The sequence below is a fragment of the Stylophora pistillata genome, chromosome 6 (assembly GCF_964205215.1).
Source record: "Stylophora pistillata chromosome 6, jaStyPist1.2, whole genome shotgun sequence".
Taxonomy (NCBI): Eukaryota; Metazoa; Cnidaria; class Anthozoa; order Scleractinia; family Pocilloporidae; genus Stylophora; species Stylophora pistillata.
In genome coordinates this window covers 25,067,323-25,094,939 of record NC_142524.1, presented here as the reverse complement: position 1 = coordinate 25,094,939, position 27,617 = coordinate 25,067,323, and the positions used below count along the sequence as shown (strand labels likewise).

The window sequence follows — 27,617 nt, the reverse complement described above, 5'->3', positions numbered from 1 at the left end:
ACTTCTATGTATTGAGCACTGTTCTACGAAAATTAAGTCACATCTTATATATATATATATATATATATATATATATATATATATATAAGCGAAATAGCCAACTTAGGATCCATGACAGTGCTCGACAATGAAGGAGCGATTACAGTAGCAAGTGGACTACTCAAGTTACGCGCATATGGATTTTAATACAGCCTGTTTCGTAGACCAACAAAAGTTGATCCACTCATCAGTTAAAATCCATACACACTGAGGCATCGTGACGGTTAACTCTAACTCAGCAACGTGATCACATGACATTGTTTAAAAAATTGAAATCTTGAAAACCGTGCGCGCGCCGATAATAGCGTTAAGAATACTTGAGAATATATTTTCGCCGATGTCTACAATTGGATATTATTTCACTTCGCTTGTTTAAAGAGGCTTCATGTGGATAAGACAAGATAAAACATTTCTCAGTGAGGCATAAATTGCAACGTTTTGTGGCATTGGAATATGCTCTAGCCCTAGCAATAATTTTCCATGAAATCGAATAGTCTTCCCTATTTTCCTTGAGTTTCCACAGGTACTTGCTCAGCTCTGTGTCATTTCGCCTTCTCTCGTGGTTGAACGACATTGGGTGGTTGCGCCATCTAGTCTTAAAATCTGTCGCTGTGAGGTCAACGTTTCAGTTTCTTCCCTGGTAGCGACTGTGGCTTGATAGACAACCTTGCTTTGCAAACATTCCCCTCCTAAAGGGCATTCGTTTTCGTTTCTGCAGTTGCACAATCTTTGGGGGCGGCTTTCTTCGGACATTTTTGCGTTCCTGATTGTGGCTTTGTTATGCCCGTCTATGATCTGTTTCATATTGGGTGTGCATGAGTAGCTTAGTTTAATGGTGTTTCTATTGAAAATTTTCCTCAGTTTGTGGGTGACTGGAAAGCACTTGTCAATAAGGTTAATAAACGCTCTGCCAATGTTGGTCTGGACGTTTCTGTTAAATGGTGGGTTAAACCAAATTATGTTTCTTCGCCTTTTGGTTTGGTATTGCGGTCGGTGCGGTTCCGGTTCAGTGAAGTGCAGCTTGTATGTGTAGCCACTCTTGTGTAACGCGTCTTGGTAGGGAGGTGCAGCTTTGTCAAATCTCTTCGTCAGAAGATATTTCAGAAAGTCTTTTATTAACTGCTTCGAGGATGTTTCGTAGTATGCAAGGTGGGTGGTTAGACTTGCTGTGTACGTATAGAGGGGTAGTTGGTGGTTTTGAATAGGGTCCGAATCTGCCGGTTATCAGGTCGAGCGTTACATCGAGAAAGTTGATGATTTTCTTGTTTGCCTCGATGGTAATTCTAAGGTTGTTTTGGGCAAATATCGTGCAATTCTGTTTCTTAATTCTCTCCACTTTTTGGGGCGTCTGGTTTATAACTGCAAGGCCGTTGTCACGGTAAAGTCCGATGTTGATTTCTGGTATAGTCGCAAGCTGTGATAGGAGGTAGCAGCCGACTAGTTCACATGTCTCCTCTCCATCATGACTTCCCATGGTGACGTCGAAAAGGCCGTTGGAATTTTTCTTCTGCCATGGGGTCTCATTGCTAAAGAGCAGTGACTCCTTAGCAAGTAGGACGATTTGGCGATCATCTGGGGAGATGTTCGTGTAGTTAGACGCGAAGTCGAGGGCACGTCCGAGTAGATCTTTCGTTATTGAGGGGTAGAATTCTACAACATCGAAGCTGATGAAAGTAAATTCGCGTTTATTTGGTAAGTTCTTGAACCACTGCAGCACAGAGGATGTGTTCTTCCATTGATAAACGCCTGTTGCATTTACAAGTTTCTGGTTAATATTTTCGAGAATTTTCTTGCTTATTTTTCCAATTTCCTGTTTTGATGGGTTGATCAAACGACAAGTGGGTCGGTTTAAGAAATTGTCTTTATGGTCTTTAAGCGTTACGAACGCTTCTCTCTGGGCGGTAACTTCGACCCGGTCGTCAATACCTAGTTTCTTCGTGATTGCTTTGGCTGCGGCGTCAGTTTTTCTGAGTTGTTTGCTGTCAGCTTTCTTGCGCGATATTTCCTTGGGCGATATTTGCCTACTATATTTAACAATTATTCCACGAGCGCGCGTTGGATATGAGATGATAGATAGCCAACGAGGCGCGTAGCGCCGAGTTGGCTATAATCATCTCATATCCAACAAGTGCGAGTGGAATAATTGTTTTATTAAAAACGTTAAATTAAATTATTAAATTTTATTAAATTTTTAGCTCTCTTAATTTTAAGCTGACACGTACGCTTACCATATTTGTAGATTATGGTATATTGGCTGATATACCATAATGGCTAAGCCAATAAAAAGTCTTGAATTGCATTATCCAATGATCTAGTTTTTAATAAATATATATATATATATTTAACAATTATTCGCCTCAGGTTCGGTGAATATCGTCGAATAATCCCCGAAACGAAGTCGAGGGAATTATTCGACAATATTCACCGAACCTGAGGCGAATAATTGTTTTAGTATAATTTCAAAGCTGAACAACAGAGAAATTTCTAAAATCATTACATTTTAGTAACATTTATTAACATTTCATTTGAACATTTTATATAAACCGCGTGGAGCGGTTTATATAGCGTCATATAAGGAACCGCTCGACCAATCAGATTGCTGGAAACTCTTTGCTCAGCTCTGAAATTATACCAAATATATATTCAAACCAGATAAAGATCAGAGTAATTTAGCGTCATATAACACGCCTAAAAATCTGCATGTTGATCGAATTTTTTTCTGGTTTTGCTATAAATTGCATGTTGATCGAAATAAATTATCATTTCGGCAGAAAAGGAAAATGTTATGCCATGAAGCTATGGGTTGGAACATATGGGGACGAACTGATAGAGGTGGAGGTAACTTTTATTACCTAGGAGGCCAATAATCTGGCAAAGGGGCATGAGGAGAACTTGCATTGAGGCGATGCCCTTTTAAACCTATTTTCGACAAGAAATCTGTCATTCCAGCCCCGGCGTTTTCAATTTTTATATTTTCTGATATTTGGTGTTGTATTGTATTTTTTATTCCAAAGATCGCAATTTATTATTCGACCTCTTTCTTTCCTCAAATATTACTTGCGACCACACCAATACAGCACATGAACTGTTACTCAACTGTAGATTAATTACTTTAATTGTGGCAGTTTTACGGAGCCCATTCTTCTACTGGTTGGTAATCCTTAATTAGCACACTACATTTTTCTGCTTTATGATGGATTCTCGGCTTAAAAGTTAGGAAATTAATTGTGTCCCCCCTGTCACTGCACCAGGATGTACCCCATGGCTTTGATGTGCTTGTTTCCATTATCAGGCGAGTGTGTTGCTTCATTGCCACATGTGTTGGAGCCCTCTCGTGAACCTCCTGTACCAAAACCAATTTGGGAGTTACAGGTAAAGCAGTCATGCTGCTGATTAGCAGCGATACCGATTCTTGTTCTGGCACCACCAGGTTTGTCTCCCACCGCATTGAATCCTTCTCTGTTGCAGTTGAGCTGTAAGGAGGCCTCTGAACCAATCAGCGACTTCCACGTTGAACGACCAAGTGAGGTGTTGCGGTATTTCCCATCAGCGATGAGTGAGTGGAGAGAGCCGGCCTGTTTGTTGATGTCAATGAATCTGATATGACTGCCGATCTTCATTCCGAGACAGATCTTGGAGAAGGGCGTGATCCAATAGGTCGGTAACTTGGTCTCTTGAGAGTCAAATCCAGTCTTACCTCCTACAAGATTGAAAGAATTCCTGTCGCTCCAAAAATGCGAGTCGAAATGGAATGTACTCTAAAATTTACAACAAAGAAAAAAACTATTTCAATAACATTTCAGTAACAGCTTGTTCCGGGCTCCCAGTCAAGCGAGCGACGTTTGACTTTTTATCAGAGAAACAGCAGCCATTTTGTCTATCTCCTTTGTCGTTTTTTTCCACCGACTTATACCCACACTGAATTCCTTAGCCGGTAAAATTTTTACCTTATTGCCATTAATCTTCATAACCGGCTTCCATCCTCCATCTCCGCACCCAAAGTCTCCCATGTGACAGAAAACAGAAATTGGCTTTGAGTCTAACTGCAGGTCAACCTCGCCACTCTTTTTCAATCTATTGAATACATTATCGTATTATGAGGAGAGATATAGTTGAAGTTTTATAATGACAATGGCTTCTGCATATTTAGTAGATGACACGAAACACTTATTGATTCCTTGCAGGCGAGAAGTAGGTGTGGAAGATTATTATCAAGGTTATTATGCTACATTCTTGATATAGAAGAATGACAAAATTATGCCGAGCGGACAAACTAACTGGCCAAATAGCTAACTAAACTAATTAATTACCTCAGCACAGAACTGTTATTTTTATATTTTCTTGTTCTAAGTGTTTGTGTTTGTTTCTCGCTTTATGCTTGTGAATTATTGACTTACACATTCCGGTCGAAAATTTCCCTACACGTTGAAGATGAAACTGTAATTAAAATAGAGTAAGAAAGATTGTAAGTTGTGTGCTCGGTAAACTCTTGCGCGGCCGTGTATAGTCTGAGTCAAAGGCACAGGCAGAAAGAAACGAACTTAGAAATGATGGTAGAAAACGCTCGTTTTCAGCGTACTGCGGGGAGATTTTTGGTATTGAGACGCTTTCCAGGGTGCAATAGACTTAGGTCGTAAGCTGTGGGTAAAACAATTGCCGATCAGACTGATTTTCTCTCCGCAAATCGCCTCCGCGTGGACAACGGTCGAAGTCGTAATGCGCAGCCTTGACCTCGCCTGATAACAGGAAAAACAGTGATGGCAAAGCAAGCCCAAAGCAACAGAAATTGCCAGAAACCACAACGGACACACAAAGAATGAGTAAGCTTGATCAATCTTACACCTAAGATGTTCATATATCAGAACATTTAGTGTTCTAAATGGACCATATTTCGTTCCAAAGATTATTCCTCATAACGCATTCAAATACTCAACGGTTGCTAGCGTAAGTTAACACCGCGTCACACGACACGTGACGTTTTCATTAAATGATCTTTCGCTTTTCCTCGATACGTGAGCTTGGGACGCCTGTGGAAAAATATTTTGCAATTTTGGAGCAGCTCTCTAACCAAGAGGGCCAGTTGTGAGATGGTTATGGTGAGATTTTATAATATGCCGAACCTAAACTTTTACTATCACTTTAATACGTTGTATGTAAATATGGAGCCCACACAAGCCTACGTCTAGTTTCACATGACAAGGTTTACCTATTTCACAGTTCGGACCTTTGAATCCAGTGGTACACAAACAGCGATATCTTTTGTCGGTAAAACCGCTTTTACAAGTACCATTGTTTTTGCAAGGGTTATCAGCACAAGCGCTCTGAAGCCAAAAGGAGAAAAAATATTAACAATCTTAAAATCATACGTTGAAATATCAATGTTGCAGGATGGGAGTTCATTTTTTTCTAAATTTACGTATCTAACTTTTAATCAGAGCAATTCAAATAAAAAAAAAGGAATTAGAAAACATGGGGCACTTAACAAAAAAAAGTGATGATGATCAAAAAATAAATGTCAGTGATAACAATATTAAATCAATCATCTCAACACTGAAGATTATGAAAGTGGTATTTCACCGAGACTAGTCGTCTGCTAATGATGTAACACCTACCACAGATGCATGATGAAATTCCTTTTCATCCTCTTTCAGATCGAGTTTCTGTCCTTCGTGAGTAACGTTATTGAATTACAATTGTACCCACGGTGTTGACTAAATCGTTTATCAAGGTTAACGCTGACACAGTCGAGTTCCATACACATATGATATGTGTATGGAACTCGACTGTTCCACAAAAAATAATTGTTATGACCTCGATGAAGCGTATTTAGCCGTTTTTCAACATTACTGCCCCCACAGTTGGCTCATATGAAGAAAAGAGGGATCATTCACGGTTTCCGGGAAACGAGCCCAAAAGCACCTGATCAAAAACGACCACGATTCCTCGTTTTGCCAAGCTTCGACATACGAGCCTCGATTATCCAATCGAGCCTCGATTTTTCAATCGAGCCTCGATTTTGCAATCGTGCCTCGATTTTGCAATCGAGCCTCGATTTTCCAATCGAGCCTCGATTTTCCAATCGAGCCTCGATTTTCCAATCGAGCCTCGATTTTCCAATCGTGCCTCGATTTGGGAGGGAGCCTGGGGCGAGCGAGAGCGGTCATGTTCTGGAAAAATTGTCGAGTTTAATTTTTGAACTCGGGAAGTTTTCGAGGAAAGAAATAAAGAAAAAAGGGAGAAAGAAAGAAGGAGAGTAAGAAAGAGAAAAAGAATGAAACACCATATTCTGGTCGAACTGCAAATTTCCTAAAATTCCAGAGATTATGTGGTTCGCGCCATACGAAAAAGACAAGAAAGAAAAAAACAAGAAAATAACAAGATCAATGAGAGTTCTTATCAGTTAAAGAAAAAATTATAGTCTGCCTTTCGTAGACATTCCATCTTTTTTTTAAAAAAAAAAAAAAGCGAAAAGAATGCGAACGAGAAATAGCCCGGCATCGAAACTGGATTTTTGGGTGGTCACTAACACTTCGCCTTTTTTTTTTCTTTTTTCCACAGTTTAGGTATATTTGAGTGATTCAGCTTTCTTTCAGTTTTCGTTCATCTTTCTTTCCTTCGTTTATCATTAACACAGTACGTTTCATTTTATAGTTTAACAACTAAAAGAAGTCGTGAAGCTCTATTTCATGCTATCATTATTATTATTTCTTTCGTGGCAAAGATTAAAAACAACGTTGGGGTTTAGCTTTAATAGCATTTGTTAGTATAACGTAATGTGTTTGCAGATCTGTTTTCTTTTCTCCTAAATCTTTAGGTTATAGCAGCATCCTTTTCCGATCGCGTGTCGCTAAAGTGCCTTCTACAAGAACCTTCTACAGTCCTCCAACCCACGGTAAGTTCTTCTACAAGCTCCAAGCAATCTTGGACGATCTTTGGTTGAAAATATTTAACATTATGATCATGGATGACTTTGACTCCAATATCAAAACAAGTATGGGGAAGCGCTTGTTAAAAGTGGCTACACAGTTTGGTTTAGAGAATGTGATTGAAGAACCGAGTAGGATTACGGAATCTTCAAACACAACCATAGACCTGATCTTTACATCCAACAAATCCAAGGTGAAACTTGCAAGCGGTCATGACCCAGGGATTTCTGATCTCCATCTTGAATATGCTTTGGTGAATATGCGAAGACAAAAGTCAAGTCCTGTGATTAAATAAGTGACTTATTTTAAGAGCCTTAACTCTGACCATCTCAGACAGGACCTCGATACATCACCCTGGAGTATTTGTGGAACTTTTGATGATGTGGATTATGTTGCTTGGGCCTGTGAGTATTTGTATAAATACATAATGAATGAGCGTTTAAAATCCTGTAAAGTAAAGGTTCGCACCAATGGACTGAGGTGGATGAATAGCAATATCATCAAGGAGATGAATAGGAGATATGTCTTCTTAAGAAAAGTTCAAAGGAACCCAAGTGATACAGATGCATGGAAACGGTATAGCAAAAAACGTAATCTTGTAACTAAGATCACGAGAGAAGCTGAAGCTGAATATTGGAAACTTAAATTTTAAAGTGCAAAGAGCTCAGGGGACTTTTGGAGGTTGGTACGCCGGTGAAATGCAAGGCAAATCAAAAGGCAATGTGAGCGCAATTAAAAATGAGGATGGAATTATTACAATAAATTTTAAACACAAGGCTGACAGTTTCAATGACTTCTTCTCTAAAGTTGGTGAGAGGCTTGCAAATGATATTCTAACAGATACCAGTGGTAATGAACATCAGCACATTTACCAAATTACACCTACTATTGAGCCAGTACAACTTAATGTCCACAAGATTAAAAGGGTTATCGATAAAAGAGTTAAGCCTGGAAAAGAATGTGGCCCTTACAACATTACCTCAAGGGGACTCAAACTTGAAGGAGATGTTGTAGCAGTTGGCCTGTCTTATGTGATGGAAGTAAGTTTAAAATCCCCAATTTACCCTCCTCGATGGAAGCTGAGTAAAGGGAAAGCTGTACCCAAAAAGTTACATAGCTCTAAAAGAGGTGACTTTAGGCCTATTTCTCTATTGTTTATTCCTAGCAAAGTGTACGAGGGCATAACAGGAGATTCCATTGACTGCCATTTTAACAAGTCCAACAAAAGCCAGTGGATTTTTAAAACTGGCAGGTCAACAGAACTCCTAATGCTGCACCTGACTGAAGTTTGGAGACACGAACTGGATAAAAACAAAACTGTGGGGGTACTGTTTATAGACTTTAAAAAGGCATTTGATTACATTTGTCATGACACAATGGCCCTCAAACTCCAAGCCTGTAGAATATCAGGGAACCAAAACAATCTGATTGAAAATTACTTATCTGAGAGAAAACAGTTTGTTGAGGTTAAGGGGCAAAGATCTAATGAAGTGACCGTCAAGTTTGGCGTACCCCAGGGACAATACTTGGCCCCAGGCTTTTTAGTATTTACGTCGATGATCTGCCTGAAGTGCCTAGTTGTGGAAAGATGGAAATGTGTACTGATGACACAACTCTATATTGTATAGGCAATTCCATTGATGATGTCAGCCTTAAGATCCAAACTTATTTAACTGATATAGCTAAGTGGTGTAGCAGGAACGTTTAACAATTCATCCCGATAAAACTGAGGTTATGCTTCTTACCCGTAATGCTTTCATTGGTCCTTTAAGACCAGTCAAACTGGTTGGTCATGCCATTAACTTTGTCAACGAGTCATACTATCTTGGGTTTATGATTTACAAGAAGTTAAGCTTGGACCCCACATCAATGATCTATCAATATCTATGGTCAAGAAGGTAAAGCAACTGCGCAGGTTCAAAAGCCCTCTCTCTCATATCTTGGAGTCCACATATTTTAAGGGAATTTTACCAAGCATCACTTATGGAATTTTTTGTATGGGGTAAGCAAAGTTAGGTGTTTTAGAGAAAATTCACCTGAGGGCTGCCAAGGTTATCTTCAAACAACACGAAGGTACTAATTCCCAATCAGTGATACCGTCTTCTTAGAAATCCATAAGTTATTTCTATAAGATGAGGCTCCTTTCTCTGACACACAAAGCTTTTTATGGGATCAATCCTGAGCAGGTTGTAACAATTATTAGGAAAAGTCCAAATATACGAAATATGAGGGACAATTTAAAACTAACTCTGGAGCTACCAAACTCTAATGTTGGAAGACTGTCTTTTAGACGTAGGTCTGCAATAGCGTGGAATTCTTTGCCTCGTTCAGTTAAGAACGTAGAGGATAATAAGAGATTTAAGAACAAACTCCGTTCTCTTTCAACAATTATTGAAAAGATATCTTTTAATCAAACTGCTCTAGTTGGCAACAAGGATGTGGTAAATTGTAAATATTTTTAGGAATTTTATCTTACTACCTCTATTGAAATTTATGCTAGGATTATAAACCAGTTTGAATCACTACTCACATTTTAATTTATGCTAGGATTTTTCTACTTTTTTTTGTAATTACTTTACTTAAATAGAAGCTAGATTTGTCGCAGGTCCACATCAGCTTAATGCTGCCAGTAACCAACCTGCGTTACCAAATAAATTATCTATGTATGTATGTAGGTATGTATCAACTATTGTGTTTTCACACTTGTGTTCTCGTCTCTTGAGTATTAAGGCTCTAGAAGAATCCTTTTTCAATTTATTGATCTTGCAGCATGCCGCTAAATTGCCTTTTGTAAGATTTGTTTCGCAAAACAGTATTTTATACACAAAGTTTTTGTCACTATCACCTATTGTTTTTTCTCACTTGAGTTCCTTTTCCTTGAGTCTTTAGGCTCTAGCAGAATCCTTCAGTTTCAATGTATTGATCTTGCAGCGTGCCACTAAAGTGCCTTTTGTATGATTAATTTTTGTTGGAAAACAGTATTTTGAATGCACAAAGCCTTTGTTACTATGACCCATCGTGTTTTCTCACTTAAGTTCTTTTTCCTTGAGTCTTCAGGCTCTGGCAGAATCCTTTTTCAATTTATTGATTTTGCCACTAAAGAAGACAGTAATTTTAAATAAACAAATCTTTGAAATAGGTCGATCTGCAAACTTCCTTAGGTTATAGCAGCATCCTTTTCCGAGTTATTGATTTTGCAGCGTGTCGCTAAGTTCCTTTTGTAAGATTTGCTTTTGAAAACAGTAGTTTTTAAAACAAAAAGCCTTTGTTACTATCAACTTGTGTGTTTCCACACTTCTGTTCTTTTCCCTTGAGTACTTAGGCTGTAGCAAAATCCTTTTCAATTTATTGATCTTGCAGCGTGCCGCTAAAGTGCCTTTTGCAAGATAAATTTGTGTTGGAAAACAGTATTTTGTAATACACAAAGCCTTTGTTACTATCACCTGGTGTGCTTTCTCACTTGAGTTCTTTTTCCTTGAGTCTTAATTAAGGCTCTTTCAGACTCCTTTTTCAATTTATTGATTTTGCCTCTAAAGGGCCTTTGTAGCTTTTATTTTGGAAGACAGTATTTTTCAATAAACCAATCTTTGTTTTAGCATCATTTCTTTTTTTGGGGCTTTGAGTCCTAAGGCTCTTCCAGAACCCTTTATCAATTCGCACTTTGGCGGCATACTTTCAATTCTGTTTGCCGCTAAAGTGCCTTTTGAAATATTTATTTTTTCATTGTTAATTAATTAAAAGCTTTGTTGTTATTACTCTGTGTGTTTGGAGACCTATGTTAATAAAGACATGTCTTGTTTCAATTCATTGTTTTAGCATCTTGTCACTACAGTGCCATTTTAGTCTCCCATTTCCCTCTTCATTTTGAGGACCCCGTTTCTTTAGGAAAACTGAAGACTGACCTCATATTATCAGCATCTTTTTTTTGCTCGAGTCTCTAAGCAATAGCAGAATCCTTTCTTTTTGATTTAAAAGCTTGCCGCTAAAGCGCCTATTGTAATTGTTATCTTTTCAAAGCAGCATATTTTAATTAAAAGCTTTATTATTACTTGTTGTGTTTGCAGACCTACGATTATAGAGACAATTCTTTTTCAATTCATTGTTTTAGTATTGTGTCCCCAGTGCCTTTTTAACTTAAACAATTGTTTTCAAAATTAGGTTTTCTCTGGCAGGGGTACACACCCAAGAAGCAGAATCCGCGTGGGCCAATTTGAAGGCTGCAATTACGGCACGGCGTGGCATAGCACGTGATGACCTTCAGTCGTACCTTGATGATAGGATGTGGAGGCAATGGCGAGGTCTAGATAATGTGATTGGTAATTTTTTGCCTGTTTTAGCCTCGCAATATAGTAACTACGTAATTTAGGTTAATTTAGTTTTTGAGGCCAGGAACAAGGCGATAAAGAGTACAGTGGAATTCCGATTTCTTAAACTTCTAATAAACATAAGAGCAAGTTAAATCAATCAAAGTCATCAAAGGCTGCGAAAAAATCGGACAAAGAATTCGGTGCAGTTCGTCTTGGGGTAAAGAAACCACTTTCGGTAAAGTTATCGGGAGGCTCGAGAATTTGAAGGATCGGGGAATATACAAATGCCTCAGAGACTACTGTCAGAAAATTATTCTACCTAATAAATTATAATCACCAAACTCAAACTCCTTGAAATTTGTTGTTATAGCAGGCTAGCTCCTGAATCGCGAGTATGTGATTAATTTTTTAATTTTCATATTTTTTTATAACGCCTGTCTCATTGACTGGTCCTTAGCCTGGTATTTTATCAGCACTTTGAGTACTACTCAAGGGGTGGGAAGATCGATGGCTATGCTATCACTGTTCTACCTGTTTTAAAACGACTTTACAAAGCAAGGCAAAAACTGCAGAAATCACCAAAAACCACGTCGGACATACTAGGAGTGACTAAGTTTTGTCATTCTTATGTTTAACATGTTCGTATTTCGGAATACTTAGTGCTGTAAATCGACCATATTTCGTTCCCCATTCCTTATAACGCATTCAAATTCTCAACGGTTCCTCGAATAACTTAACACCGGGTCACACAACGGGTGACGTTTCCATGAAATAATAATACATTTCTCCTCTAGACGTGAGCTTTACTACTTTGGACGCCCATGTCCCAACTGTCTTCTTTTTCCAAACCCCTGCGGTTTCTTTTTGTTGCGCACTCCGTGAACACACTTCAACCCCTAACTAACGCAACTTCTAGAGTGGTTTGGAAAAGTTTCGAGTATTTTTATCGCTCATAACCCTAACTATATACAATAGTGATGTGATAGCGGAAATAGTTTTTTAGTATAAAGTCCCACTGGGGCCCCCCTCCCTTCCGACAATGAAGTTGATTGGTATCAGCTTTCTTATTCATTTTATTGAGCGATGGCTGGTTGATTTTTCCACCTCCCACCTTCTTCGTTTTCCAAACCACTGCCAGCGGTTTTTTCTTCTTTTGCGTAATCGAAATGTAAGGAATAAAGAGCTGTGCGAATAGACTTAAACCCCTAACTAACGCCACTTCTTGAGAGGTTCGGGAAGGCTCAAAACCTTCACTTTACACAAAAGTGATGTGTGATAGCGGAAATAGTCTTTTGGTATATTACTCCACTGGGCCCCCCCAACAATGAAGTTGATTGGTTTCGGTTTTCTTATTCACGTGCCGGACTCGTGCTTTTAAGGCAGAACAAAAAAGGGCCTGTTCGTTTGGATTTCATCAATAAATCACTTGACTGAATTGACCAAGGATATTCGAACATGGGAGATTCAGGCGATTCCAGCTCTGGAAGCGATTGCGGGTCACCTCAGCCGATAGGAAAGTCAACGAGCAAAGTGTTCGTATGGCTGAAGGGAAAGGCGAAGTGTACACCGCGTGGAAATCCGTGGGTACTGCTGAATCGCGAGGGTAGAGTGAAAGACATTAAAATTGGAGGCAACTATTCGAGTGCAAAGATAAAAGAGCTGGTCAAGGAAAATTTTGCTGGACTTGCCGCTGTTGACTTGGATAGGTAGGTTAAGTACCAAAGCACTTTATCCCGCGTGCAGGTTGTTTGCATTGAATACTGAATGTAAACTCAGAAGTGTGTGGTCACGTAAAACCCAGGTAGAGCAAAACAATTCAAATTTTAGCCACGCGTCAAAGGATTCAAAATTTACCACTCATACTTTAGCTATTTGCTTCGGATCATTCATTAAAACCAAAGTATGAGCAGTGAACTTGCTACGAATGTAAGGCCTGCAACGGAGTTAAATGTGCACGTAATATATAAAAACAGCACCTTTTATAACACGTGTAAGGTTGGGCCGAAAGTTATCCTGATCCACCCCATTTAGAGTCATTTCACGCAACGTCATCAAAATTAAAAAAGAAAGGAATTATCAGTCGTTACTCGAAGACTTTCATTTAAACGGATTTTCAGTTTGATCAGAATACTTATCGCTCTAAACTACGCACAGATCTGAATCTTACCGAGACTGTTTCGATATTTAACTTTTTTTATCTCTTCTATTCTTGACTTTACCTGTGCAATGGTTACACAGTGAAAACAGGCAATTGGTAAAATTATTTAATTAAGGAAAGCAGGAATCTCAACTAGAATTTCCAGATTGACAGGAGGCTAATCATTGAGGCAGGGGGAGTGGGTAAAGGAGTAGAGGGGAATATGGACTGGAATAATACATGCCAAACAAGTCTAGAAACTTATCATTGATCATCTCTATTTAGATTTGCCCCATACTTTATTTACTATTTAGTGAATTCAAATGTTATTTCATATAGCCACTGTAAACTGTACGTAGTGTCGATGTTGAACTTTCCTTTCCATAGAATTCGTCTATACAAGTCTACGAGCCGTGGGAGCAAAATGGAAAAAGTTTACAGAGGCATAGCAGACGCCAAGGAAATATTTAGAATTTATGGCAAGGGGAGTTCCAATTCCAGGCGCATATACATGGTTTTGCAACACCCGAGAAATGGAGGTTAGTGTAAACTTTAATAATCAATCAAGGGTTTGTGTCATTGCAGTCAGCACCAAAAGATCGCATTGAGTGCATACACATCTATGTCATATGACCCATAAGTAAAGATAGTAAAAGCCAATTTTGGCAAAGCCACAAGATAACTGTGCTGCAAAGGCTGGTCTTTAGCAAATTTGCATGTTGACATGAATATAACTGTAGTGGAGTAAAATATATGGCTGCAGTACCCACAAATGCCTGTTAGAATTGCAATAACAGCGTTCTGGAAATAACAGCCTCCTTGAAGTGGAAATACATTTTCGCTGCAATTAAAAAGAAAATCACCAGTGGTCTTTGAAAGACAAAAGCAACAACATAACCCAATTAATCTGCTGAGAAATAAAAACTTTGATATTTAAATTCTAATTTTTCAGTATTTACCCTTTTAATGTTTATTACCACTGATTGGCCGACTGGCAATAAGGATCTTTGCCTCATAAAAATTTTCAATATTTGTTTGTCATAGATTTATCAGTAAAAAACTAGTAATTCTCGCATCTTTCCACTATTTTAATGGTAATTCAAATGGCTGATTTAAATTCTTTGTTTTATTTTTCATCTCAGGATCTAACCCTAACCCTCAGTCCATACCAACACCACGAGTTACCAATCCCAACCCTCCTTCTCTCTCTCTTCAAATGAATCCCACTTCCAACGCTGCCTCCCTCCATTCTTCCACAAACCAATCACAAGCCTTCCTTCCTTCTGCTCAGCCCGATCCCAACCTACCCTCTACAAACCAACCACAACCCTCCCTCCCCTCTGCTCAGCCCAGTTCCAACCCAGCCTCTACAAACCAACCACAACCCTCCCTTCCCTCTGCTCAGCCCAGTTCCAACCCAGCCTCTACAAACCAACAACAACCCTCCCTTCCCTCTGCTCAGCCCAGTTCCAACCCAGCCTCTACAAACCAACAACAACCCTCCCTTCCCTCTGCTCAGCCCAGTTCCAACCCACTCTCTACAAACCAACAACAACCCTCCCTTCCCTCTGCTCAGCCCAGTTCCAACCCACTCTCTACAAACCAACAACAACCCTCCCTTCCCTCTGCTCAGCCCAGTTCCAACCCACTCTCTACAAACCAACAACAACCCTCCCTTCCCTCTGTTCAGCCCAATTCCAACCCACCCCCCACAAACCAATCCCATCCCTCCCATCACCCTGAGCAGCCCAATTCAGACCCACCATCCACCAACCAATTCCAGCCCTCCATTTTCCTAGCTCAGCCTAATTCTAACCCACCCTCCACAAACCAATCCCAAACCTCCCTTCCCTCTGCTCAGCTCAATTCCAACCCTTCCTCGCTTTCTCAACAATCAACCACTCACCCAAATCTCAGCTCATCTCAAACAAGTGTGACAAACTCAGTCATCCAGCCAGGGACTTCCAGTGATGAAGCAAGGGTAGCAAGTGGTGTTGTTAATCAAGTGGACTTGACATTGCCTACAAGTGAATGTAAGTGTTTGATTGATTTGCACACTAGTTATAAACTTAGTTGTTTTTTATTCAATCTTCCATTTGCATCTTGACTGGAAGCAGGTGACCCCTCTGCCCGTATATGATTATGATGTGACACAATTCAAAACTGTGTTGTGTTGTTTTTTGAACAGATGGTGTTTCTGCTTTTGATGACATGGATACCAGTGACCTCGACAGGAGCTATTTAGCTAGTAACCCAGTAAATGTTGACTCAGGTAATACCATGGTGAATGATTAAAGAGCATCAAATGCTGGTTTTTTTATTTTTTCTCTATGACCCCCCCACCCCCCCCCCCCCCCCCCCCAAAATCATGATCTTTGGCTATTGCACACCAAAAACCCAATCCTGATTGGAATATCTAATAGTTATCTCCGGGGTGGGTAAGGATATTTTCTGAAAAAAGCATGCACATTACACTAGAAATCAAGTTTAAAACTGCAGATAGTTTACATAGATGATTTCAAATTGTATCATGTAATACCATTTATAAGGCAAATTTACAGAGCACTATTAAAAGCCAGTGTTTTAAGTCTTAACACTGAGAAAGTGCCCTAAAAAAGTAAGCCAAGTCAGATTTACACATTAGGTATGATGTAAATCAACAATATTTATGTGAGACTGATCAAGAAATTAAATCAAAAAGGAGGAAATTTTTACACCATATATTTTTTTTACATTTATTATAGCATGTCATTTAACTGGCACAGAACAGTGGGAAACAGGTATGTTTCGATAAAATGGATTAAAAAACAGATACACTTAAAAAAGCCAAAGTGGGATTAGCTTGAACATAATTTTATTTACTCAATAATTTAATTGAAAAACAAGAGAGATGAACAATTGGGTCTCCTGTTGATGAAGAATAGGATAATCTACAGTATTATGGTAGAGTACAGTGTGATATAGACGGATAGACTGACTGACTAGTGCAGTTTTGTAGCATGAAGTAATGCACAATAAGTAATGTTCTTGAAAGTCATTCAATTTTGTGCCATTACATTTAAGCTGGGGTTGTAGAAGAGGATATGAGTTCCTTAGGAGTTCTGGATCTGAATACTCGAGGTATGTTGGAAATATTGTCAATAATTTAATAATATTTTCAATAATTTATGAGTTCCTTAGGAGTTCTGGATCTGAATAATCAAGGTATGTTGGAATTATTGTCAATAATTTAATGCAATTACATGCAGGGCTCTCCCTGGATGATGACATTAGATAAATTTCCACCATATACAAAACAATATTCATGCCAAAAGTAGCATTTGAACTTAAAATAGAAAGCTTAACCTTGCTTATACCCTATGTAGCTGTCTGATTCATATTTCAAACTACAGCATGAGTTGGGGAATGGAAACAAAACAAAAAAAAAACAACAACCCTTAGAAGATTTTGGCACAGGTCCTTAATGGTGACAGTTCAATTGAACACTGTTACTATTTGTAAATAATAATATTGCATAAAACAAATAACAAAAGTGCTAGAAATCTGGAATTGGAGTCTAAAATATACTTGTTATTTCAAGAAGGAAAATGGAAGAAGAGTTTGAAAAAAACCCAACCCTTAGAAGATTTTGACACAGATGTCTTTAAAGGATGACAGTTTGATTGAATACCACTACTATTTGTAGACCACAATATAATAATTTTGCAGTGCAATGGTGTGTGGACAGAGCATGGGATGTGCTTTACTGTGAACAAGTGCTGATGGAGGTAGCATCAGCCCATGAGGATATTCTCCTACCAATCTTTTTGAACTTGACAAATGAGGAGGTTTGTGTTCAATAGCGATGTTATGTTTGCCCGGATGGCTTGCAATTTTCAAGGAAACTGTTGTAAATAAATACAGTTAGCATGCCTAGGTGTCAATGTGTTGAGTTAATGAGAAGTAAAATATATTAGCAGTCACATTTGAAATAAAAATAGCCTGTAAACTTTTGTGAAGCCACATTTGTCATATGTCAATTTCACTTGCTGAGGAACAGACCCATTTGGAAAAGTATACTACAGTTACTGTCTGTCAACTTTAATTTCTCTAGGTGACATATAGTCCTAATGCATGCATTGCAACAATGCACTGTGTTGCATCATAACACCAAAAGAAATAACATTAAATCTAACTCTACTTTAATTTATAGATTTGTGTATCTAGATGTGTCACCAGGCCAGGTCTGACCAGAGAAGCATGGTTACAGTGATCCTACAAGAAGGTGACAACATACCTGATGTGATAAGGTGACTATCAATAGTTAATAAAAGGTTATTTTTATCTCTAAAAGCAGGCTGCACTCTGCAGAAACAGCTTCCGATTACACTAAGTCACAGTGACAAAATAAGTAGGTTAAAATCATAGTTCATAATAGTTAATTTTTCTTATTGAGAGACATATGCATGAACCGTGCCTTTAAACTTTTCTGTGTATATAACTTAAAAACACATGGAGACATCAAAAGTGACCATGCTTACCTGGTGCAATGTGTACCCACATGACAATTTATTTGTACATAGAAGGCTACTCCAACTGATTGGTTTCTGTGTTTTCAAACATAAATTACATTACAATTTGAAATACAAACATCACGCACAAACATCACTCACAAACATCACAAAGGGTATTCAAGATTTTTAATATCCACTGTATGATGCATGCATGCTACATTTCACATTAAGTAGTAATTAATTTTAATTAGTAATCAAATATGTTTATCTCTCTCTTAAATCATCAGGATTCTGAATATTCTACATGGAATCAATCATGGAAACTTATACTTTTGGATAACTAAAGAAAAATCCAGATCTGGGAGAGAAGGTATTGAATTACTATCCGTGTTTTGGATGTTTACTAAGATACGAGACAAAAAGGTCAAAGTTACAAAAGTTTTTTAAGTCTTAATGGCTAAACATCAAGATTGTAATGTAATTCTCACACTTTACTAATATTTAAAAATGGATACATCTGAAGTACTGATATTGTGTACTGTAAAGAGTGTGTGCATAGATATGTTTCTTCATTATTAAGGGATGTTGACATCTCCTGTTCCCTTCCAGGATGTACTTATAACAGGGTGTTTTACTTTCTGTAGTACTGAGCATATCAAAATATCCTGTTATCTTCTAGTCTATGTTGTGTTTCCTTATGCTATATTTAGTGCCCCATAACAACCGCTACGCACCAATAATAGATGCAATAATGCCCATAATTGTCAATGTTCTCAAACTCTTCTTACCATTTTGTTATTTTTTATGACAGTGAAAAGAAAATTTGGAAGTGCAGGGTCCGATTTACTCATAATGGCACCCACAACTTCTCAGCCTATCCTCATAGAGTGTTTTGTGGTGAGCATTTTAAGAATGTAAATAGCCTCAAAATACAATTTGTTGAAAAGGTTGGTAAATGTTAATGAAGGGAATTTTGTATTGATAATAGTAATAAGCTTTTCTTGGCAAACAACGTTCAGTTTGGAATGTTTGAAAAGGATCCCATGCCTGCAAGTCAGTCTGTATTCATTCAATTTTAATGTCATCACTATGTGTGGGCACAAGTCAAAACAAACAATAAACATTAGGAAGTTTGAGGAAAAACTCCCATTGCTTTAAAAGCGCTTCCCTTACCTTAAGTATTATATTAATTTAAAGATAATGTACTCTTTAATTTTAAGGTTGACTTGCAGTCATGTACAATATCCCAAGCCATCATCAGGCACCAGTATACTACCTACATACCAGTTTGACCTTGCATAAATCTTGCCAATTTTTGGTAAATTGTTTTAATGTGTCTTTTTGGCCCCTTTTTAAAAATTGAACATCATAGGTTAATATTGATCTGATTTGACTTAAAGATGGCTGGAAACAAAATTGTTTTATTTTGGATTCTTATAACAAGGAGACAACCTAAAATTAGCAACAAAGGAAGATGTGGTGGATGCAGTAAAAAGGGCAATGGTAAGAGGTCTTTAATATTCGATAAGATAAAGGAAGAAATCATTATTTCCAGCTTGTTACCCATTGACAACCTTATGATCTTACAGAAAATTTTCATAAACTCATATAGCTCAAGTCTGATGTGTTATTCATACATCAGATACTAAGCTGTGTCAAACAATGTCTTTTTCACAATTAACAAACATTAAAAAGACCTAGGTGTATGCAAATTAAGTGGTTAATATGTTTTGATTATCCAGACAGATGCAGCAAATCAAAGTGAATGCTGGTGAGATTCACCTTAAGTTATTCATTGTTTCCAAAAGGGAGAGGTTAGAGCAGGATCATTCACTTAAGAGGGAGCAGGAGAGTGCATTGCAAAAGGCAATAGAGCATGACAAGGTAAATAGCTTTTCCCAAATACTTACATTGCACAAATAATGCCAATATCAATTATGTCAATCATGGCATGATTACCTGTTGGAAATAAACAAAAATAAAGAACACATTAGGAGAAAGTCAGGCAATGAAATGAGGATTATTTTTAGAAGGCTTCCTTTAAGACTTCAGGAGCCAAAACAAGCACCAGCCATCAAAGTATGGCCCAAGTTTCAGAGACATATCCCCAAACAGGAAAGGAAATGAGTGAAATGAAGTGATTCAACATAAATAATACTTGTTACCAAAAAACTGCTACAATTACCACTTTCTCTTTTAAGACTTAGCAGCAGAAATTTCAAGATCTTTTTTCTACATTATCAATGAAATATTACTGAGGTTGTAATGTATTTATTCTGTCAGATTAAAGAATCAAGCAAGATAAGGAAGGCCCGACAAGCCAGAGTTACAAATGTCAGTCAGGAAGGAAAAAAAGAGAAAGTGAAAATCATCCTCCGCCACTCAAACGGCAAGGAAGAGCGCCAGTTCATCAAAGGTGCCTTCTTCCAGGTACATATAAACAATGATACAAATTATTAAACTTTAAATAGCACTTTAATAAAATTATGTAGACATACAGTGATTGGCAGATAGCTTTTTATAAAAAGAAATCTAACCTTTTTTCCTGTCTAAATGATATAGGAAGTATATGACTGGGCAGGCTCCAACAATGCTCTCCCATTACACTTCTCTATCCAAAGAGGTAGGGAAGTGGTAAAACATGGAGACCTCTTGGAGAGAGCAGAGGTGCTTCATATTCATGAGAGAGTAAGTAAATAATAATATTGCATAAAACGAATAACAACTACAGTGCTAGAAATCTGGAGTTGGAGTCTAAAATATACTTGTGTTATTTCAAGAAGGCAAATGGAATGCCTTTGGTGAATTCAAATTTGTTCAAAATACCCTTTTAATCCTGATTTTTAGAGGTGGTGGAAAAAACATGGCAAATGATATGCTATCTCCTGGTATTTCTTAGCACAAAATTAATCATTATGAGATACATAATACAAGTATGAATTTTGAGGGAATTTTTGCTTGCATATTCACCAATGTGTCTGCATGAGGTTTGAAAGTCACAGTGGTAAAGTGTTCAAACAGCTACCCTGGTAAATACTGTGGAATGTATGTATTAAACCTTATCTTTGATTCTGTTAACTTGTTTTTTTTTTTTAATCCAGGATGAGGCAGAGATTAAATCCCTTCTGGGATCAGAGGTTAGAAAAAAGTGAATACACATAGTAACAACTTATCTTTGAATGTATGATACAACACCACATATTAAGTAAAGTGTATGCTCGGACTGGTCAATTTGCTGCAAATTATTTGCCTATGAGTGTGTCACATGAAGCAAAATGGCACAAGGATCAAAACAGAAAAAAAGAATGTGTATTATTGAAGAAGTAAACTGGAAAGCTCTTATCACCATAGCCAGTCTTTAGTATAAACCGTTTCTTTCTCCACACAGCCTAATTTTTCAGTTTGATTATTATTAAAAGACAAAATCATCTTTTTTGACTATTCATTTTGTATACCCAGGTTGAAAGTTTGGGTTATGACCTGAGTTTTATTCATAGAGTTAAGCATAAATTTTGAAATTGTTAATGGTGAGGAAATAAGAAATGTTAATTCTGGGTCACATGATGGCTTTCCTCATTTTGCCTGTAGGTGACATTCAAAGGAAATATTCCCGATTTGCAGTTGGAAGGAGACCCTTCATCCACAATACTAGGTGAGGAATACAAATATTATGTATTAAACTAGTAATTACCAAAAAATGAAAAAAACAATGTAAAGAATAAAAATGAAGTACCTTCAAATGAAACTGAACATGCATGAAAAGCAGACCCAGTCTTATCAAAGGTAATGCAACCCAACCAGAAAATTACAGGTAATCTGCCTTGCTCAGTGATAATAAGCGGAAAATAAGGACAAACATTAGGACTACATGATGTTCCTAAAAACAGAGATAACATCTTTCTTTAAAAAATTTCAGAAGAAATTGCCATAATGCCAAAAATCAACACTGGTCATATGTTAAGTTATGTGTTGAGGGCTTATTAATTTCATATTTGTTACCTGATAAACAATGAGGATCGCCACACAATTCTGTAATTTACTGGATAAATCATCATCACCTGTATTGCTTGAGCAATTACAGTAAAATATAGGTATATTAAATTGTGTCTTTTTACATACTGAGACTAGTTCTCCTCCTGACAGATGAAGATCCTAACACAAGCAAAAGAAATGAGGTAAGGGAAGTAGTGCGCATTAAAATGTCACGTAAAATTATTGGTAGTATGCTACATTATGAAAACCCTACCTAACATGTTGCATTGTATGTTCCATAGATCATTGACCAAAAAAAGTTGACTTAAACTTAAAAAACTCGAATGTCCCTTGGGACGAGGTTCTTTGTGGGCTGCGACACTTAGGCAGACTGACGGGTCCCCTGGGACAAGGTTCTTTGTGAGCCGCGACACTTAGGGCAGACTGAAAGGTCCCTTGGGACGAGGTTCTTCGTGAGCCGCGACACTTGGGGCAGACTGAAAGGTCCCTTGGGACGAGGTTCTTCGTGAGCCGCGACACTTGGGGCAGACTGACAGGTCCCTTGGGACGAGGTTCTTCGTGAGCCGCGACACTTGGGGCAGACTGACAGGTCCCTTGGGACGAGGTTCTTCGTGAGCCGCGACACTTGGGGCAGACTGACAGGTCCCTTGGGACGAGGTTCTTCGTGAGCCGCGACACTTGGGGCAGACTGACGGGTCCCTTGGGACGAGGTTCTTCGTGAGCCGCGACACTTGGGGCAGACTGACGGGTCCCTTGGGACGAGGTTCTTCGTGAGCCGCGACACTTGGGGCAGACTGACAGGTCCCTTGGGACGAGGTTCTTCGTGAGCCGCGACACTTGGGGCAGACTGACAGGTCCCTTGGGACGAGGTTCTTCGTGAGCCGCGACACTTGGGGCAGACTGACGGGTCCCTTGGGACGAGGTTCTTCGTGAGCCGCGACACTTGGGGCAGACTGAAAGGTCCCTTGGGACGAGGTTCTTCGTGAGCCGCGACACTTGGGGCAGACTGACGGGTCCCTTGGGACGAGGTTCTCCGTGAGCCGCGACACTTGGGGCAGACTGAAAGTTTCCTTGGGACGAGGTTCTTTGTGAGCCGCGACACTTGAGGCAGACTTAAAGGTCCCTTGGGACGAGGTTCTTCGTGAGCCACGACACTTGGGGCAGACTGACGGGTCCCTTGGGACAAGGTTCTTTACGAGAAGCATTATTTTGTGCAGACTTACTTAATGATCTTCATGTGATCTAGTTTTCATTTTAACCAAAATAATTTAAGATATGTCAATATACATACAACTCAACAAAATGAACTGTCATGGCTTCCTCCTGCTTAACACTAACATCAACACCTGACCAAATAATATTAACAACAGCAAGGTGGAACAACTGACAGTATCTATTATCACTATAGTTTTAAATAAGGGTCATGCTATAATGTAAACAACTTATCAACCTAAATAACTAAGTAAATAGAGATCATGTTAGTAACATCATTTTCCAAGTGTGTTTAGTAAAGGTATTGAATGCCCTATTTTAATTTGCCATTGAAATATGAGGTCATGTAATTAGATTAGTTCATGTACATTTCATTAGTGACTATTTCATTTTATAATACTATATCTACGTTATAATAGTCATGGTTATTAAGGAAAGTAAGAGATTGAGGAGGTGGCATCTTGGTTTTTGCTATCGTCCCTTGTTGTTAAAAGTAAGTTACACGTGACTCTTGTGGATGGCATACTTCCCTTTACTTTTTATCTTGTTTCAGGAACCACTACCAGGTACATCTGGAATTATTTTTGCACAAGCAGGTGAGAACCATATTATCTAATAAGTAAAATAACCAGTATTTTACCAACCAGTAAGGATACTGATTTTAATGTTGGTAAAAGTGGCCATCTCTTATGATAGTTGATCCACTGGCATCCTACTACATTTTAGAGGATAACATGGCATAAGGATGTCATTAGAGCTACAAAAGAATTTAATCAGAAGGTTGAACAAAACGATTAGACTCTATTAGAAGATATTGAAAGAACATGGAAATGTATATTCTTGACCTGGAGACCATGGATTATGGAAATTTCCTACTGACCCTTTTAACTAAGGCCCCTACTTAACCTGGCAATCTATAAAGCATTTCCCTCCAAACTGGGACAATATAATTATCAGAGAAATATATAATTGTGAGTCAACAGCAAGAAAAAGAAAATTACTGGGCGCCTACAATGTCTAAAATTATAACTTTTTCCCCAGAAGAAGGACAAGAAATAGAGGAAAGTTGTGTAGACATCAACAAGGAGGAGAAGAAAGTAGAAGAGAAAAAGGAGCAAAAGAAAGAAGAGGAAGTGAGGGAGCACACAGAAGAAGAGAAAAAGAGGGAACATAAAGATGAAGAGGGGAAGGAACATGTTAAACATGAAAGGAAAAGGAAAAAGAAGGACAGGAGAACAACCTCAAAAAGAAAAAAGCCAATGGTGGAAAATCACCCAGAATGTTAAAAGTTTAAAAAGACTTGAAAAGGACCCTTGTCAGCCACACCTTTGTTTTTGTTTACCTGTGGATGTTTTCATATTTTATTTCATGTAGAGCAGATCCAAATATAAAAATGCACAATCAAACTGCTTAGGGTAATTTAAAAGACTTCCAGAAACACAACTTGGGACAATGCAATAAAATTTCACTTTCCCATATATTTCTCATATTTTCATGGTCATCAAAAATGGTAGAGGCTGGCTAGAGTCCTTCAAAATTTGTTCAATAGAGGCTGCTATAAAGCAACAAGTTAAAAATGTTCTTTGTTTTGATGATAAACAACAAGTGTAGAACCCAAAACTTCAGTTCCTAATGTAAATATGGTTAGTGTTATAAGGAACTAAAAGTGTTCAGTTTAGAATTTAGTCAAAGTGGGTCATATGTATTGCATGACATTTTATATTGGGTCATTTGAAAAACAAATGGTCTGGGTCAAACTATGATCTTCAAACTTCCAAGAACTGACATCATTCAAACCATCACCAGTATGTCAGAGTCTTTATGCTTTTCAAGGCTTTAGTTGTTTATTGTGGTAAACAATTCATCATAAAGTGGAATCCTTATTTTAAAAAATTACAGACCAATCTTGAATATAAGATGTCAAAAAACAGCAAAATATATTTTTCATTTCATGCTTTCTGACCCCAAGTAACTGATTCAACTTCAAATCATGTTTTCAGGTTCAACTGCCATTCTCTTTTGCTTGAAAAACACTAAGCTTTTGTCCTTGTTTCATAACAAAACATAAACACAAGAACAAAGACAACAAATGAAGCATCAAACGATCAGTAAATCAACATATGCAAAATGTCTAAGTAGGCTCATACTAAAATTGTACTCATACCCACGTAATCTGAAATGTCATCTTAATATTGTGCCCTCATCTAAGGATAGTAAGCACCTTTTTTTTTCGGTTTTCTTTAATTATTGCCAGCTGCTTTGGAAGTACTTAATATATATGAGGTAACTTGCCTTTTGTTTGTTTCTTTGTTTTTTAGTTTGTTTTTACATCAGTAAGAGTCCACAACCATTTCATTTAGTGTCAGAATAGAATATTCCAAATAAATGAAACAAAAACATGAACTAGATCGAATACTGGAACTAGTTATGATTTGAATTTAATAGTTGATGTTGCACATGCAATATAGAAGACTTCTAAAAGAGTGAAAAAATTTAGGCTTCTATGAAACTATAAACCTTAACCACAACAATGTTTACTTTACTGAAGATGTGAAATTAGCTTCCTTGGGTGAGAGCACAGTGATTTAATATCTAGAGTAGGGACCCCTTGGCTTAATTCTTGCCTTGCACTGAATAGTAGGCAAAGTTAAAATTACATTATACAGTACATACATATATATGTATATATAAAAAATTGTGGCAAGAAGTTAAAACTTGTTCATATTTTGAAGATGATCCATAAGCATGCAAACCAAAAGAATGTCCCTAGTTGGTCACACCTTTATTTTAATTTACCCGTGGATATTTTGATATTTTATTTCATGTAGAGCAGGTTCAACTTAAACAACAAACATGGCAGATTTGATGTTAAGTTTATTATTTACTATGGTAAAATCAACTTGTATTTATTAAATTAATAGGTATTAAAATATTCAATTCAGATACTAATATAAAAAATGTCTTGCTTTTTTTTTTTAGTCATGATCACAGATAAGGATTAAGGTTTTTTTTTCAGTCAATAAAGTGCGCTAGGTCAGGCTATATGAAAATTAAGGTCAGCTCAACAAGCACTTGATTATTTTGTTAAAAGTGTACTGTTGCAGTTGTGTCATAGCTTTTACAGTTGATTAGTTTGGTGGATCTATTACAAAGTTAATATTTAACATTTTAGGAATCTTATTTGTTCTGAACTATCAAATTAATTCATAAGAATTAATTTCTTTTAACTTAATTGTCAAGTCCATGTTAACCTTACTAGTCAACATTTAATTTGGTTATATCAACTAGGTTGAAATTATAAATTAGCCACTGTACTGTAGAGAGTCAAAAAGCTGAAGTTTCAAGTATTGGCCCTTAACTCTGACAAAGGGTTAATGCTCAAAACGTCAGCTTTTTGAATCTTCAGGGTGGCCAGTTTACAATTTCATCTTAATTGATCTACCCCCACTGACACAGCACCACAGTTTCTTTAAAAACCTCCAACGTTCATTCATTTGTGAACATTTAGTCAATTTTGATTTAAAATAGATTCCTCTGCTATAAAAAATATCACAGTATGATTGTGTTTCACAAAATTATCTGAATAGAATGAGTGAAACACAAAATTGGATGACAAATTTAGCTTCAAAAAAATTACAGTATCCCACCACACTTTCACATGTTCCATGAAATGCTGCTGAGCTATTATGGTCTTGGAAAATGGACATAAGTATAGTTAACATTATTCTTCTTACCATTTGTTTGCAAGATGAGAACATTTTGCTTTTGTTTTTTTCCATTCCCACTAATATGAATGTCAGCTGGTAGCTATGCATACGCGTGACTGTCTTGCATTCTGGTGCCGGAATGTTAGTTTTACTCATCCTCTACTCAGTCTTTTTTGTCCAAACCATTTTCACATTTCCTAAGAGTTATGTTCCTTTTTTGGCTAAAAATGACCAATTAAAATAGGAACGCGAAAATCTATCGAGCTTACGTAACCGAAAACTATGAAGCAGCAAGTAGGAACAAACACCCTCCGGTAAAACAATGTACCAGAAGAAACCAATGCTTACCTTAGGACCATTTCCTCCATCTCTTTAGCAGTGTAAAAATATTCTTTCTCCCTCTCGCGTTCTTTTTAAAATTTCAAAAAAGTCCTGAGTTCGCGACGACAAGTTTGCTAGAACATGACCACTCTCACTCGCCCCAGGCTCCCTCCCGTATTGAGCCTCGATTAGAAAATCGAGCCTCGATTGGAAAATCGAGGCACGATTGGAAAATCGAGGCTCGATTGGAAAATCGAGGCTCGATTGGAAAATCGAGGCTCGATTGCAAAATCGAGGCACGATTGCAAAATCGAGGCTCGATTGGATAATCGAGGCTCGTATGTCGAAGCTTGGCAAAACGAGGAATCGTGGTCGTTTTTGATCAGGTGCTTTTGGGCTCGTTTCCCGGAAACCGTGAATGATCCATTTTTTCTTGGGCATAACCTTCGGATCATTCACGGTTTCCGGGAAACGAGCCCAAA

The 27,617-nt window shown here is 37.8% G+C and overlaps 3 protein-coding genes and 1 long non-coding RNA gene across 6 annotated transcripts; 2 read left to right on the top strand and 2 right to left on the bottom strand.

The window, feature by feature from the left end:
* Window positions 1–2,452: 2,452 nt before the first annotated feature.
* LOC111345059 (putative skeletal organic matrix protein 5) lies at window positions 2,453–5,806 on the bottom strand. Its single transcript, XM_088725441.1, has 4 exons — window positions 5,246–5,806; window positions 4,437–4,476; window positions 3,987–4,113; window positions 2,453–3,797 (listed from the first exon to the last, which is right to left on the bottom strand). Exons 3-4 carry the CDS (start codon window positions 4,047–4,049, stop codon window positions 3,279–3,281), a joined length of 582 nt encoding a protein of 193 aa, XP_088581567.1. The 5' UTR covers window positions 4,050–4,113; window positions 4,437–4,476; window positions 5,246–5,806; the 3' UTR covers window positions 2,453–3,278.
* Window positions 5,807–14,445: 8,639 nt separating this feature from the next.
* On the top strand, window positions 14,446–18,849 carry LOC148729018 (uncharacterized). 2 transcript variants are annotated; one of them, XR_015988719.1, is made up of 8 exons: window positions 14,446–15,442; window positions 15,598–15,681; window positions 16,154–16,189; window positions 16,473–16,529; window positions 17,118–17,236; window positions 17,602–17,698; window positions 18,190–18,272; window positions 18,714–18,768. XR_015988719.1 is itself a non-coding variant. In XM_088725316.1 (8 exons), the coding sequence occupies exons 1-8, from the start codon at window positions 14,626–14,628 to the stop codon at window positions 18,818–18,820; spliced, it is 1,386 nt and encodes a 461-aa protein (XP_088581442.1). In that variant the 5' UTR covers window positions 14,446–14,625; the 3' UTR covers window positions 18,821–18,849. The 2 variants fall into 2 exon arrangements, 1 of the variants encoding a protein (XP_088581442.1); XM_088725316.1 differs by having other exon boundaries at window positions 17,616–17,698; window positions 18,714–18,849.
* LOC148729016 (uncharacterized) lies at window positions 15,331–27,562 on the bottom strand. The gene is made up of 3 exons (XR_015988827.1): window positions 27,163–27,562; window positions 19,813–19,861; window positions 15,331–15,430 (listed from the first exon to the last, which is right to left on the bottom strand). It is a non-coding gene; the product is annotated as an uncharacterized LOC148729016 (long non-coding RNA).
* LOC148729017 (uncharacterized) lies at window positions 19,853–26,065 on the top strand. Of its 2 annotated transcripts, none has more exons than XM_088725396.1 (7): window positions 19,853–20,332; window positions 20,465–20,590; window positions 21,004–21,039; window positions 21,491–21,554; window positions 22,046–22,077; window positions 23,661–23,703; window positions 24,152–26,065. In XM_088725396.1, the coding sequence occupies exons 1-7, from the start codon at window positions 20,168–20,170 to the stop codon at window positions 24,391–24,393; spliced, it is 708 nt and encodes a 235-aa protein (XP_088581522.1). In that variant the 5' UTR covers window positions 19,853–20,167; the 3' UTR covers window positions 24,394–26,065. The 2 variants fall into 2 exon arrangements, with proteins under 2 accessions (XP_088581522.1, XP_088581521.1); XM_088725395.1 differs by having other exon boundaries at window positions 19,854–20,332; window positions 24,149–26,065.
* Window positions 27,563–27,617: the final 55 nt, after the last annotated feature.